Source organism: Vulpes lagopus, chromosome 12 (assembly GCF_018345385.1).
Source record: "Vulpes lagopus strain Blue_001 chromosome 12, ASM1834538v1, whole genome shotgun sequence".
In the NCBI taxonomy this organism is placed as follows: domain Eukaryota; kingdom Metazoa; phylum Chordata; class Mammalia; order Carnivora; family Canidae; genus Vulpes; species Vulpes lagopus.
In genome coordinates this window covers 53,162,783-53,176,906 of record NC_054835.1, presented here as the reverse complement: position 1 = coordinate 53,176,906, position 14,124 = coordinate 53,162,783, and the positions used below count along the sequence as shown (strand labels likewise).

Sequence of the window (14,124 nt, the reverse complement as noted above, 5' to 3'; positions counted from 1 at the left end):
AGAAAGTGAGATGTAGGCAGGGCTGCGCTCTCTGAAGGCTCTAGGGAAATGCTTCCTTGTCCCAGCCGGCTGGTGGTGGCTCCTGGCCCTCCTTGGCTATGGCCCTAGAGACTCTAGTCTCTGCCTCTCTTCACATGGCTTTCTCATCCCCGTGTCCTGGCCTTCTCCCCTCTGTCTCTTGCAAGCACATGTGTCCCTGGTTTAGCACCACCTGGTTAATCCATGACGACATCCCCTCCAGATCTCTACATCTGCAAAGACTCTTTCTCCAAATAACATCACATTCAGGGGCACCAGGGTTAGGCTGTGAAGATATCGTTTTGGGGGCGGACCATTCAGTGCACTACACGGGGCTTCTCGGATGACCCCACACAGCACCCACACATCTCCAGTCCCAGCCTTGTTCCCACCCAGCCCGGTCTGATGGGGCCTTGGAGACACTTGGGGATCTCTTCCTCTCTTTGACAGTGGACGGCTGAGGGACCACCTCCCCACCTGCTTCCCTTCTGCACGTGAGGAGTGCTCCCTCCCCACCATCCCACCTTCTGTGGCTCTCACTTTGCTGGTGCTATTCCCTGGGGGGTTTGACAGAGGGAGATCACTGTCCTCCGTGGAAAGGTTCACCCACTCCTATCATCAGCCCCCCATGAACCTCAGCTGATGAGAGGACTTTTGCTTCTGCTCCCACTTGGAGAGAGGAATACAGTTTCTTGCAATCCTGCCTCCTTCCCCATTCCCTGGGGCCTCTTAGGATCTTTGCAGGCCCCTAAAGAACTCCTGTATTATTTTTAAAAAATATTTATTTTTTAGAGAGAGATTGAGAGAGAGAATCTCAAAAACACTCTGTGCTCAGCAGTTGGATCCCACCACCCTAAGGATGCTTAACCGACAGCACCACCCAGGTGCCCCAAGGTCTCCTGCATTTTGAGATCTCACCAGGCACTTTAAAATGTTCCCACATTCCATATTAAGTTTCCCCATAAAATGATCAAGAAGATTTTTATAATTTTGCCTTTGAAATTATTTGGCTCTAAGCTTATTTAATTTACGATTGGCTGTGGTTCCTTGGCCATTATCGTGCATACTTAGGAATTCTCCTGAAGTGAGAAAGGCTGAGCGTCCGATTGTTTTTTTGAATGTCATTAAATTTTTATGAACACCTAAGTCAACAATGAACAGGTTTTATGGACATTTAGTTAAACACTTATTGATTTAAATTTCCAGGTGTTTTTTTTTTTTTTTCTTATTGAGCCAATAATCCAGTATTGTTTTCAGGTCTTCACCAGGTCACAGGCCCCTGGAAAACGTGGGGGCCCCACATAGTGGTTCACTAGCTTCCTATGGCCCAGACGAGCCTGCTTCTCCCCTCGCCTTGTCCTTCCTTCCCCCATGAATGGAAAGTCTCCTTCCCAGACCCCGGGTTCCCCCAGCAGGGTGTCCAGCCCCTCTTCCCAGTCTCCTGGGACTGCCTCTGTCTCCTCCCCAGGCTGGCTTGCTTACACCAGCACCTTTGGCTCTCACCTCCACTTTGCCTCCACCCTGAGCATCCTGGCTCCAAATCTCCCTGTGCACTTTTCATGCCGAATAACCAACCCTGGCCCGATTTCCTAGTTTTGACATTGTGGCCTCCTTCAGTCTGGCCCTGTCGTGCCAGTGCCTGTGACGGGGCCAGCTTCACAGACGCGATACCTGTGCAGGTGTGAGGGGTCCCTCGCGTGGAAAGGCTCTGTGCTTACTTTAATGCCCTGATGTCACCATCTTGAAGTTTCCTCATAATTTTATCTCTGAGCTTGGGGTTTTGTAAGCAACATCTGGTGGAACCCTGGAGTCCTCAGTGAGCAGAGAAAATTTGCAGAAGAAAAGAAGGGCTTTATTAATTAGTATTTTTTTTTTTATTTATTTATGATAGTCACAGAGAGAGAGAGAGAGAGAGAGGCAGAGACACAGGCGGAAGGAGAAGCAGGCTCCATGCACCGGGAGCCCGACGTGGGACTCGATCCCGGGTCTCCAGGATCGCGCCCTGGGCCAAAGGCAGGCGCCAAACCGCTGCGCCACCCAGGGATCCCTCATTAATTAGTATTTTTAAAAAAGATTTATTTATTTATTTTAGAGAAAGGGAGAGAGAGCATGGTGGAGATGGAGCTCAAAGTAGGGCTCCATCTCACGACCATGAGAGCATGAGATGAGCTGAAATCAAGAGTCGGACGCCCAACTGACTGAGCCACCCAGATGCCCTAGATAGTACGTTTGAGGGCATTTTTTTGCTGCCTTTTGAATGAGTCGCCTCCCATTTTCATTTTGTGCCAGGCCCCCACAAATTGTGTGGTCTGTCCTGCCTAGTCATGACGGTCGGTGGTCAGGGGCCGAGTGTGGGTCCTGGTGGTTCCTGGTGCCAAAGGTACCAGTGAAACTACATGCTTCCAGGCAGACTTCTGGAAGTGTGTTCGTTTCCTTGGGCTGCTGAAACCTAGCTGCATAAAACACCACAAATGGGGCAGCCCGGGTAGCTCAGCGGTTTAGCACCACCTTCGGCCCAGGGCGTGATCCTGGAGACCTGGGATCAAGTCCCGCATCGGGCTCCCTGCATGGAGCCTGCTTCTCCCTCCTCCTGTGTCTCTGCCTCTCCCCCACCCCTGTGTCTCTCATGAATAGATAAATGAAATTAAAAAAATATGCTTTTTTAAAAAAAACACCACGAGTATATCATCTTACAGTTCTGGATGTCAGAAGTGCTAAAATCAAGGTGTTGGCAGGGTTGTGCTCCTTCTGGCAGTTCTAAGGGAGAATCCATTTCCTTGCCTTTCCGGCTTCCAGATGCCACTGACATCCCTTGCTCTGACCTCTGCTCAGGTCCTCATGCTTCCTTCCCTCCTCTGACTTTGTTGCCTCCCTCTTTTCCCTGATGGGGACCCCTGTGATGACACTGGGCCCATGGATACACCCCAGGATTATCTCCCCATCTCCCCATCCTTCATTCCATCACAGCCACAAAGACCCTCTGTCTCCGTGGGGAGTTTCTATTCCCAGGTGTCAAGGATGAGGACGTGGACATCTTCACGGGGTTCACTGTTCTGCCTACCAGACGAAGCTATTTGTTTTCCAGCTGAAATCTCTAAATATGCACCCAGGGCACATCAGGTTTTGTGGGTTCCAAAGTGTATGCACTTTTAAGAGGCCTCTTTAGGAAAAATATAGAAATTTTGGTATTAAAATGAATATTACTTTAGTATGAGGAAGAAATCACAAGACTTTAGATTGAGGTCCTTTTCTTCCGAGGCCTCTGGGCAGTTATCAGCAATGACATGTGCCCGGGTCTCCTCCCCACCCAGAATACTCTCCACTCCCAGGGACCTAGGTGCTCAGTTGACCTTGGAGCACCAGGGTCCCACAGGGTGCCTGGCACAGAGGCTCATGAGCTAACCATCAAGTGAAGGCAGGCAGGCAGGAAGGAGAGAGGGCCATAGTCATTCAGGCTGCCTTGATGGGAGCCTGGTTGGGTGTTGGGGGCTCCGCTGGAGTCACTGTCTCAGGTTGGGGAGACTGAGGCTGGCAGGGGCTGGGGAATTTGTTCAAGGAAACTCTTGTGCCAAGCTGAGTTTCCTTCTAGGTTGTCAGGTTCCAAAGCCTGTACTCAGCATCTATAGGACCTCCGAAGAGATACCAAGATTTCAGACAAGGGTGGGAGAGAGGAGCGGGAGGGGGAGGGAGAGCGGAGAAAAGGGGAGAGAGGGAAAGATCCAGGTGCCAGTACCCCACCTCCACCCACCCCCAGGCTCCAAGGGGGAGGTGCTGCTAGCTTGCTTACCCAGATCAAGCCACAGTGACTCCCCTGGAAAGGGCCACCATTGCACTGCCCTGGGGTTCCTTTGCTGACTGTCACTATCAGTTAGTTTTATGGCCTTATGACACTTGGGAGGCAGCCGCCCTCCTTGCCTGCCTAACACCCTGCCACCGTTTCATTAGTGCCCACTCTGGCCTGTTCTTGCACACCCTGTCCCTCCTCCCCTGCCCCATTTATGGAGGCTGCAGGGCACATTTGCTCTTTGGGGGAGAGACTAGGGAAGGGGGAGGTGGCTGGAGGTAACAGCCAGTGCACTTATCTTTAAGGAAACATTATTGAGCACTTCTTACCATGAGGGAATGGGAGAAAGACAGGTGGTTTGTACGTTTGGGTCAGTGGTGTGTGTATGTGTGTGCAGGGTGCATTGAGGGAAAGGAGGGAAATGGTGGGATTTGTCTCTTGGGGGTTGGCCACCAGCCTGAGGCCCACCCGAGGCTCTGCTGGCCAGGGTGTTCAGTCTCTCCTGTGAACGCTGTATGTCAATACAGAGCTTTCCTGAGACTCAGTCTCCTTATCTGTAACATGGAGTGTCTCAGCCCTTTGGGGCTGATGTAACAAAAGACCACAGTCGGGGTGGCTCACACACAACAGATACGTATCAGTGGCAGTTCTGGAAGCTGGAAGTCCCAGATTAGGGTGTCAGCGTGGTAGGCTGAGGGGCCTCTTCTGAGTCGCAGACTTCTCATGTGTCCTCACACAGTGGAAGGGGTGAGGGAGCTCTCTGGGGTCTCCTTGTAAGGACACCGGTCCCTCGAAGGAGAGCTCCACCCATGAAATTCATATGTTGAAGCCCTACTCACCACCCCTCCAGCCCCCATATGACTGCATTTGGAGATAGAGCTTTTTGGAGGTAATTAGGCTTAAATGAAGCCATGAGGGGTGGGGTCCTCATGCGGTAGGACTGGCGGCCCGATGAGAAAGAAGAGGGGACTCTTTCTTCACATGGGGACAGCGAGAAGACAGCTGTCTGCAAGCCAGAAACCAAATGTGCACTTTCATCTTGGACCAATCCTGGACTTCCAGCTTCTAGAACTGTGCGGAAATAAATCTCTGCTATGTAAGTCCCCTTGATCTGTGGTGCTTTCTTGAGTCAGTTGGTCTGGGTGTCTTCTTGGTCTGCGAATCTCCTGAGGGCAGAGAGCACCCTCTAGTCATCGTGCCATCTTACTTCCCGGCACAGCGTGGGCGGCTGCCTTTTACTGGGCAGAAGAAGCCAGCTCCTGTTGGATCCTCTGCTCTTTGGCCACTGTGATGATGAACGGTTTTTCTGACCAGGCCACCCTCCGGTCGGTTCATGAGATCAAATATGAGACACCCAGTTCAATTAGGATTTCTGGTTGACAACAAATAGCAAATGTGTTTTTAGCCTAAGCGTGTCCCAAATATTGCACAGGACACACAAACACTATTTGTCGTTTATCTGGAATTCAAATTTGACTGGGCATCCTGTTTTCATTTGTGGCTAAATCTAGAAGTTCCACCCTCTGGTCTTTTTATAGAAAGCCCAGAGAGCAAAGCCCGTGACCTGCAGCAGTGGTTCTCAAAGAGCGGTCCAAGGACCCGAGAGAGAGCATCCGCAAATCCTAGGATTTTTAGCAAATCCTAGTTCGGAACAGAACATCTCGGTCTCCACCCAGGCTTCCAGAGCCAGAACCTGTGCGGGTGCCCACATTCCGCGTGTGGACCTGACTCCTGGTGGGTGATTCTCATGGGAGCTGTCGTTTGAGGGCCACTGACCCTGACAGCGAGGGATGCTAATAGGAGTGAGGCTCCTGCACCCCGACCCCCACACGTCGGGCTCTGCGGCTCACTCAGGGCCTGGGGCTCAGCTGCTAAGTGCAGCGACAGAAATGATGTCAGGGACGTTACCAGGCGATCTCACCAGGGCTTCTGTGGCTTCGCAGGAGTCCCGGGCCTGCAGAAGGTGCTCCCGGTGGCCTCGGGGCTCCGCTCCACCCGCCCCACCAGTTCCCGAGCCCGCGGAGGGCTGTGAACCAGAGAATTTATTCTCGAGGCGGGCCCAGCCGCTGGCGGCCGGCCGGGGAGGGGCCTGGTGGCGGCAGGGACACGTGTGCGGGCGCCAAGCAGGAAGTGCCTTCGGGAGTGGAGCCGGCCGGGCGAGCCAGCGGCAGCGGGGCCCATGGAAGTGGAGAGGGGGCTTGAGAGGGCACCGTAGTGAGTCAGCTTTTTCTCCCTTCAGCGCCTCGGTTGGGCTGGAGGCCCGGGGTCTGGGGCCATCAGGAGAGCGTGGGACTTGGAAGGGCAACAGGGAGTTTGGAGGCGGGCACCCCGGGGGGAGCAGAGGGGCTCGGAGGGCGGCCCGGCAGGTGGCGAGGACGGGGAGGCTGCCCCGAGCCCCCTCCGGCCCTGCCCAGGGTCAGCAGGACGGTGTGGACCTGCCTTCCTTTGACACCGGCTCACCAAATCCTCTAGGTTCAGTGCATCCCCCCGGGGGGGTGTGTGTGTAGGGGGGCGCCCCCCTGGGGCCCCGGGGAGCAGAGGTGGCTGCAATTCCAGCCCATCCTCGTCCCCTCCCGCTCGTGCTGGGAGTGCACGGCCCCTTGGACTTGACTGGCGATCTGTCACCCTGCAGCAGGCCTGAGCCTGTGCATTGCTAACCCTCCCCCGGGGCAGCGGTCCGCGGACCGCACTTTGAGCAGCGAGGTGTTAGGGAACTTTCCCGCGGTCCCGTGGCTCAGACCCGAGTCCCAGTCCGGTTGCTGGATTCTCTGCATGGAGTCGGTGTGCGTGCGCGTGTGTGCAGGCTCCTTAGGTGCTCTTCCCCCCCTGCAACATCACCAACATCTGGAGGCTGGCTCTCAGAAGCAGGGCAACAGGTTTGCAAGGGAGACAAGGGCAAGAAATCCTGTATCAGTGAGCGGCCCCTCCTGTGCTGCCGGAGCAGGATGTGCACACACGTGGGTGGTGTTGGCATCTTTAAAGTTGGGGAGGGGCAGGGAATAATCCTGCCTCTTGCAAAATAATCAAGGTCTACGTGTGTTCACATCCGGCTCACAAGGAAGTCTGAGCCCCATCCCGGAAACTGATTTCGAGGTGCCACGACTGGCGCACCTGCTGTCAAGGTGCTCCTGGTCGACCTCTGGTAGAAAAGTTTCCCTCCTCTTGGGCCTTGGCATCAGCCTGGCCAATCCCTCCCTCGCAGGGCAGGAGAACTCAGTCTCAAAGCTCTGGGTCTCGTACAGGTGTTCCAGTGCTTTCCGACCAATGTGCGTGAGAATCCCTCGTGGAAGGAACTTTAAAAAAGTGCAGATTCTAATTCAGTTAAGTCTGGGGTAGGACCTGAGATCCTGCATTTCTCACCGGCTCCCAAGGGGGACCGGGGCTCTGCGGGTTCGCAGACCACCCTTCCAGGAGTGAGGATTTAAAATAGCAAGTGGAAGAAACTCCTCGCAGGGGCACCGGGCTGGCATTGTCACTGATAAGTACTGTGATTCTCGGGATGGTCAGGATGTGTGTGGCCTTGCTGTTTTCTTTTCCTTATGTCTCGGGTCCTCAGGTGTACGGAGACAGCCTAGAACAGGGCTTTCCCTCCCCCTGGCCCCCAGGAACACCCAGAGCTCTCTTGCTGGCTGGCCCACAAACCCCACGTTGACTTTGGCTTGTTGGCAAATGTAAATGGCTTCCTCTCTTCCGTAGCTGTCAAAAGGCACATTCCACACTGAAAAAAAAAGTTGTCTTTTTTTGTTGTTGTTGTTATGACCTGTCTTGGATAAGTACTAAGAGGACGATCGCTATATGCCTTTCTTTGTAAGTTCTATTTCAGATTGCATCCACAAGCAGCTAGAAGTAGAAGGTTGGTGTAATGATCCAGATGTCTTGGTTTACAAATACACACAAACCACTCATTTTAGGGTGACTTAACAAGATGAAGTATGTAGATGGGTGGGTTTTAAATATATATATATATATATATATATATAAAATTTCTTCTTTATTTGCTACAGTCACCGTCCTGAGTTTTATTTAGACACAGTCCAAATCCACAGATGCTGTTTCTCTTGGAGGCTTCCTGGCTTTCAGAGCTGAGCCTGGGCTCCTCTGGGCTCACCTGGGCTTGCTGAGACTCACAGCCTTACCAGGTTGGGATCCTAGCCATGCTGCCGAGCCCCTTGGCATAAGGGCCCCCTGTCTACCTTCTGCCACAGTTTCCTTATAGGATCAAACAGCATCAGCTTCTTTAGCTCTTGATCTGCAAGCCTGGCATTGCTGGCTGCTCACAGAGTGCTAGGACCTGGCAGGGCTGAGCCCACTGGGGTCGTGTCCAGCCCTGTGGGTGCTGGAAGACCTGTGGGCAGCTGAATGAGCCCTTTGAGATGAGGCTCTGAGGCCTGATGTTTGTGTCCCAGAACACAGGGCTTTTCAACAAGTGGATTTCTCTGCCCTGTAACTTTCCACAGCAAGAGTCAGATTCCCTATCATTTCAGAGCTAGAGTTTAAAACGTGGTAAAGTCTAGAGGAGGTTCTCTGAGCACAACCAAGAGGGAATGGGACCTCCCTTTCTTCCCCTGGTGGGCAGTGGTATAAGTTCCATGTCAGCAATTGACGGGGAAATGCCACTTATGGCTCTGTCTCCTTGTCCTTGCTGAGTGTCCTATCCAGGTAAGTGGCCCCTTTTCAGTACAACAAGAATTCTTAATTTTTATTTATTTAATTTTTAAAAAGGATTTTATTTATTCATGAGAGGCCCACAGAGAAAGGCAGAGACACAGGCAGAGGGAGAAGCAGGCTCCCGGTGGAGGACGAGCCCGATGCAGGACTCGATCCCAGGACCCTGGGATCACACCCTGAGCCAAAGGCAGATGCTCAACCACTGAGCCACCCAGGCGCCCCACCAAGTATGCTTTAGATGCCAGGAAGCCCGATTTTATATGGGTGCCAAGTGTGAAAGGGCGTCATCCCTGTTCTTCAACACATGATCTATAAGACGAAGGAGGCAAGCCCCCCCAAAGAAAGCACCGCAGATGTGCGCCGGGGCGGGAGAGGACGGGGGTGGTGTGGGGGAGGTCCGGCAAGCGTGGAGTCGAAGTTGGCATGAGGTGGGTAGCAGAATGTGCTCTGGCTCCTGCCTGGAGAGAGGCGGGGAGGAAGGCATTCTGGGGGGCGGGGGGAACCAGGTGAAGGGTGACTTGGAGCCAGGGCCATTTGGGATTTGTTGATGGGGCCATAAATGACACACAGGGGGTAGCAGTTGAAGAGGCGATGGGGTAGTTGAATGGTGGCTGGTGGAGCATGCCCTTGGCAAGTCATGAGGGGGCTGCCCCACGCACCTCCATGGGGAGCCGTCAAAGGTCTGGTCAGCACTTAGGTGGGAGAGCTTAAGGGGCGGAGCACCCAGCCAGGTGATGATGGGCCAGCCCAGGTGGAGGGCGTTAGGGACACCTTCCTTAGCACGTGTGGGCGTCATTGGATGAGACTGGCCGTGGCTGACCCTCTCTCGCTCCTCTGCACGCAGCTGTATCCAGCATGCTCCAAGGCCACAGCGCTGTGCTCCAGGCGTTGCTGGGGACCTTCTTCACCTGGGGGCTGACGGCAGCCGGGGCGGCCCTCGTGTTCGTATTCTCTAGCGGACAGGTGAGTTGCTTTGCTCCGGTTCTGAGGTTTGGGGGTGGGGTGGGGGGGAGTCTTAGCAAGCTCTGAAACCACAAGGCAGGGCTGCAGATTCCCTAATGCCACTCACTGGCCACACCTGCAGGTTGTAGGCGATGTTTGTTCTTCTCCGTTCTGTCTTTTCCTCCTCGTCTCCCCACCAGGCTGGGAGAGCCGGGGTCTGCAGCTGTTCCCCTCCCTGTGTGAAGGGAGTAGGAAGGGAGCCCAGTTAGTAAGGCTCCTGTAGCCCCTGCCTGGTTTCTAGCTTCTGGCTAGTGTCCGTGAGGCCTGGGGCAGGTGCCCAGTTTGGTTGTCTAACAGGCCTGCCCTGTGTCCTGGAGCTAGCCAGGGTGATAGCAAACCCCTGGGGGAAGGAAGGGCATCTGTTCCCCTTCTCATTTATCTCCTCTTTTCATTCCAATGCTCCCCGAATCCCTTTGGGATGAATACACACAGGCTCATCTTCCCATGCCCCTACAGATTACATATGCCCATCCCACCCCCCCACCCCTGCACTTCCTTTACCCATCCGCCCAGCATCCTCACTCGTCCTTGTGCCTGCATGCCCCACCCCCCACATGGCCCCTGTGCCCCTATATCTCATCCCCTCACATTCTCCCTCCCTCACGCCTTACACTCCCCCAAATACCCCCAAGTACTCCTATACTCCCCTCCCTCCATGTGCACACCCCATCCCTCCCAACCTCTAAACCCAACCCTCCATATGTCCCCCACCCTGTACATCCCATATACCCTCATGTACCCCATACACATACACCCCCCACCCGCATTCCCCACTCATCCCCCACAATACACGTCATGCCACCTACCCCACCCCACTGCTCCACAACCACCCACCCCCGCCTCCCTCCTCATCTGTCTGAGATTCCTTTCCTTTCTCCAGCCCTTGACCCCCTGGTCCATAGGTCTAGAGGGACCCATCCATATGTGTCTTGAGGAGCATAAAGTCCCTGCAATCGTGCAGCAGGCAGCCTTAGAGATTGCAGGAGTGGTAAGTGAGTGAGTGATTTAAGATCCATTTAAACATGCTGTGAGCCGGATCTAGAAACTAAAACATGGTCTAGGTAGTTGGCAAGCCAGACACTCTTGTGTTAGAGACCTGTAAGACAGGTATTTGATGACAGGTAAGATCTGACCTCCCCTCGCCCTCCCCCTCCTCTCCTGAGTGGGAGGTTTGGAGCCTCTCAGAGACGCAGGACTCAGGGCACACAGCCTGATCCCAGCTTGCTGTTGACAGGTAATGAAAACCTTTCCAAACCTAGTCCCTGAGTGAGAAACACCCCCGGGGGGGGGAGAGGAGAGGGCACCAGGTCACCTAACCCTCTTTCTCCTTCACGACAGCCATGCCAGGTTTTCTGGGGTCCCATCCTTGTACCCTTCTGGGGAAGAGCGGCCCATGGTTTTATCTTCCCCAGTTGTTTTGCACTGAGATGAGGCCTGAGCTGCACTGGGGTGGGTTGCCCTGCGGAGGGGGTGCCCCCAAGCCCCATGTGGCCCTGGCCAACGCTGTGGGGGCTCTTCGGGAGGGAAGAGGGGCCTTCCCTTCGCAGAGGCGCCCTCATCCCCTTTGGAGCTTAGAGCCCCTCATTTGTCTCGTATTGGTGTAACCACAGAGATCAGCAGGAGAACTTGCTGAAAGCTTCTGTGGGGAGGCATAGTCCCCCAGCCCACCACCACTAGCACATTTGGTGATTCGCCAGAAGGATCCATGCCACTCAGCTTCTAGTTGCCCTCCTGGCTGAGGTTTCCCATTGAAAGGATCAGTGGGAGAAAGATACAGGCCGAGTCTGAGGAAATGTGTGCACAGGCTGCGGGTGCTCCCTCCCTCCTGTGAGGGGCACACAGACAGTTCCCCTCCCCCCAGTCACAAAAATGCAGTAACGCAGGTGTGACCTGATGGCAGCCTGGGGCAACCTTCAGAGCCTCAAGGATTCTACTGGGGGCTGGTCCTGGAGGCCCTCTCTGCTGCTGAACAATTCGAGACCTGGGAGAGGAAAGCAGGTGTCCTGTACCTTGTTTGGAAAACAGTGTAGACACACAGCCCCACCCCTGCCAGGGAATGGAGGGAGAGGTTCAAGTTCTGAGTCTCCATAAGCCGGCCAAGGACCAGCCAAGGTAGCTGACGTGGGCCTGCGTTGACCCTTTCTGCATAGGAAGTGTGCCTGAAGGGTGGGAAGAGGCTTGGCATTGGGAGACAGAGGTGGCCCAAGACAGGAGTCCACAGAGATGTGCTCTGGCGCCCTGAGCACACCTCACTTTTCATTCGGCTGAGGTGGGGGCTGCTGCGCCAATCACTTGGGATAGTAGACACGTAGACTCTGCCCTCCGCTGCTGCTCTCTAAAGTGGCTTCACTCAAAATTTGTGTTCTTGCTTTAAAATACATTTTAATTGTAGGAAGCTTGTAAAGGATGGAAAAGCTAAAGAAATAATAAAAAAAGTGTCTTCTTCAATTTTTTAATTTTTTAATTTTTTTAAAGATTTTATTTATTCATGCGAGAGAGAGAGAGAGAGAGGCAGAGACACAGGCAAAGGGAGAAGCTGTCTCCATGCAGGGAGCCTGACGTGGGACTCCATCCTGGGTCTCCAGGATCACGCCCTGGGCAGAAGGCAGCTGCTGAGCCACCCGGGCTGCCCTCTTCTTCAATTTTTAAAAAATTTATTGATTTTTAAAAATTAGTTTCAGAGGTAGAATTTAGTGATCCTTCAATGGCATATAAAACCCAGTGCTCATTACATCGTGTGCCCTCCTCAATGCCCATCACCCAGTTACCCCATCCTCCCCTCCAGCAACCCTCAGTTTGTTTTTCCTAGAGTTAAGAGTCTTTTAGCTGTGCCTCCCTTTCAATTTTCATCTTATTTTATTTTTTCTTCCCTCTCCTCTGTTCATGTTTTGTTTCTTAGATTCCACATATGAGTGAAATCCTACAATATTTGTCTTTCTCTGACTTATTTCACTTGGCATGATACCCTGTAGTTCCACCCACGTTGTTGCAAATGGCAAGATTTTATTCTTTTTGGTGGCTGAGTAATATTTCATACTGTGTGTGTATGTATGTATATATATATATACTGATTTATATACCATATTTGTCTACCTGTATTCATCTTTCTCTCTATATATGTATATACATATATATGTACACACACACACACACACACACACTCATCTTCTTTGTCCATTCATCTGTTGATAGACATATGGGCTTGTTCCATAGTTTGGCTATTGTGGACATTGCTGCTATAAACAATAAATAATAATAAAAAGTTTCTGATCCCACTTCTCAGAAAAAAAAAAAAACCAAACCCTGAACCTATTTGTTCAGTTGTATTTGAGTATACACAAATGTATGCATATCTATTTCTTTACATGGTAGGGATCAAATTGTATGTAATGTTTTATAACTACTTTTCCTCACTTGATATAAGTGTTCTCCCTAAATCCCTAAATGTTTTTTTTGATTATTTTGATCACTTTGGTTACTTAACTGACTGTCATATTCTGCTGTAAGGATGCATTATACTTCAGCCATCCCTCAACTGTTAGACAACTAAGTTATGTCCTTTTTTCTTGATTTTTTTTTTTTTAGGAATACCTTTATGATGAACATAAACCTTTGAGCATATATCTGATTAGTTCCTTGAAATAAATGTCTAAAAGTGGAATAAAGGCTTTAGTGACATTAAAAAAGTCCAATTTTTCTCCTTTCAGGATCCAGATGAATGCTAGTGGAAAAATTTTACCTGACTTCTTTATTAGATCTGTCTGGTTTAATTAAATTATTTGATTAGGCCAACTTTGCTTATGTCATGGCGTGCCTACAGAAGAATGTCATTTGTGTGGCTGCCTGGGGTCAAAACCTTCCATCCAGCCCGCAGCTCCTCAGAGGTGGGAGAGGGCTGAGCCACTGGTACTAGCTGCTCAGCTTTACTGGGAGTCTTGAGGGTCAGAGCAATCCACAGCTCAGCATGCCTGTAACATGTTCGTGTGGCTATAGATTATACCCCTATCTTAGACTGCAAAGTCAAACAAATATTTTTAAATTGAAATATAAAATGCATATAGAAAAGTGCATATTTTATGGCTTGATGGTTTTTCAAGGCCGTCTATGAAACTCAGGTCAAGAAGTAGGACAGTACCACCACCCCCTCCAATCCCCACCCCCCAGCAGCCTTTCAGGCTCCTTTCTAGTCCCTGTCCCCCACCCCAAAACTCCACTGCAAGGCAGTCCCTCTCCCTGGTCTCTGACAGCAGAGGTTAGTTTTCTCTGTTTTTTTACATCATATAAATGGAGTAATCATATAGTAAGTGCTCTTCTGTGTCTGGCTGATTCCACTCTGTTTATTTTCCAGTTTATCCTTGCCCCTGCCTGATTATGGGCTTTCATTCCTACATACATTGTGTGTGCTCTCATTGCCATGTGGTATTCTGTGGTATGAATACCTCCTAATTGATGTATCCATTCTACTGTTGGTGGGCATTCGGGTAGTTTCTAGCTTTGGCTCGCTCAGGTACTGCTGCTGAGAGCTTTCTTATGCAAGTGTTTGGTGAATCCAAGTATGCATTCCTGGTGGGTGATGATTTCACTACTCAGGAGTGGCACAGGGTAGGCTTACGTTCACTTCCAGTGAATGCTGCCAGTTGGTTTTCCAGAGT

General features: G+C 51.8%; 1 protein-coding gene across 2 annotated transcripts in view; it reads left to right on the top strand.

The window, feature by feature from the left end:
* The first annotated feature begins 5,888 nt into the window (after window positions 1–5,888).
* The window catches only part of SLC39A11 (solute carrier family 39 member 11), a 328,137-nt gene continuing 319,901 nt past the window's right edge, over window positions 5,889–14,124 (top strand). For both annotated transcript variants that reach the window (XM_041724574.1, XM_041724573.1), the window contains exons 1-2: window positions 5,889–6,016; window positions 9,315–9,433. In XM_041724574.1, the coding sequence (XP_041580508.1) occupies window positions 9,326–9,433 (108 nt within the window). In that variant the 5' untranslated portion in view covers window positions 5,889–6,016; window positions 9,315–9,325. The remainder of the gene's footprint in view (window positions 6,017–9,314; window positions 9,434–14,124) is intronic.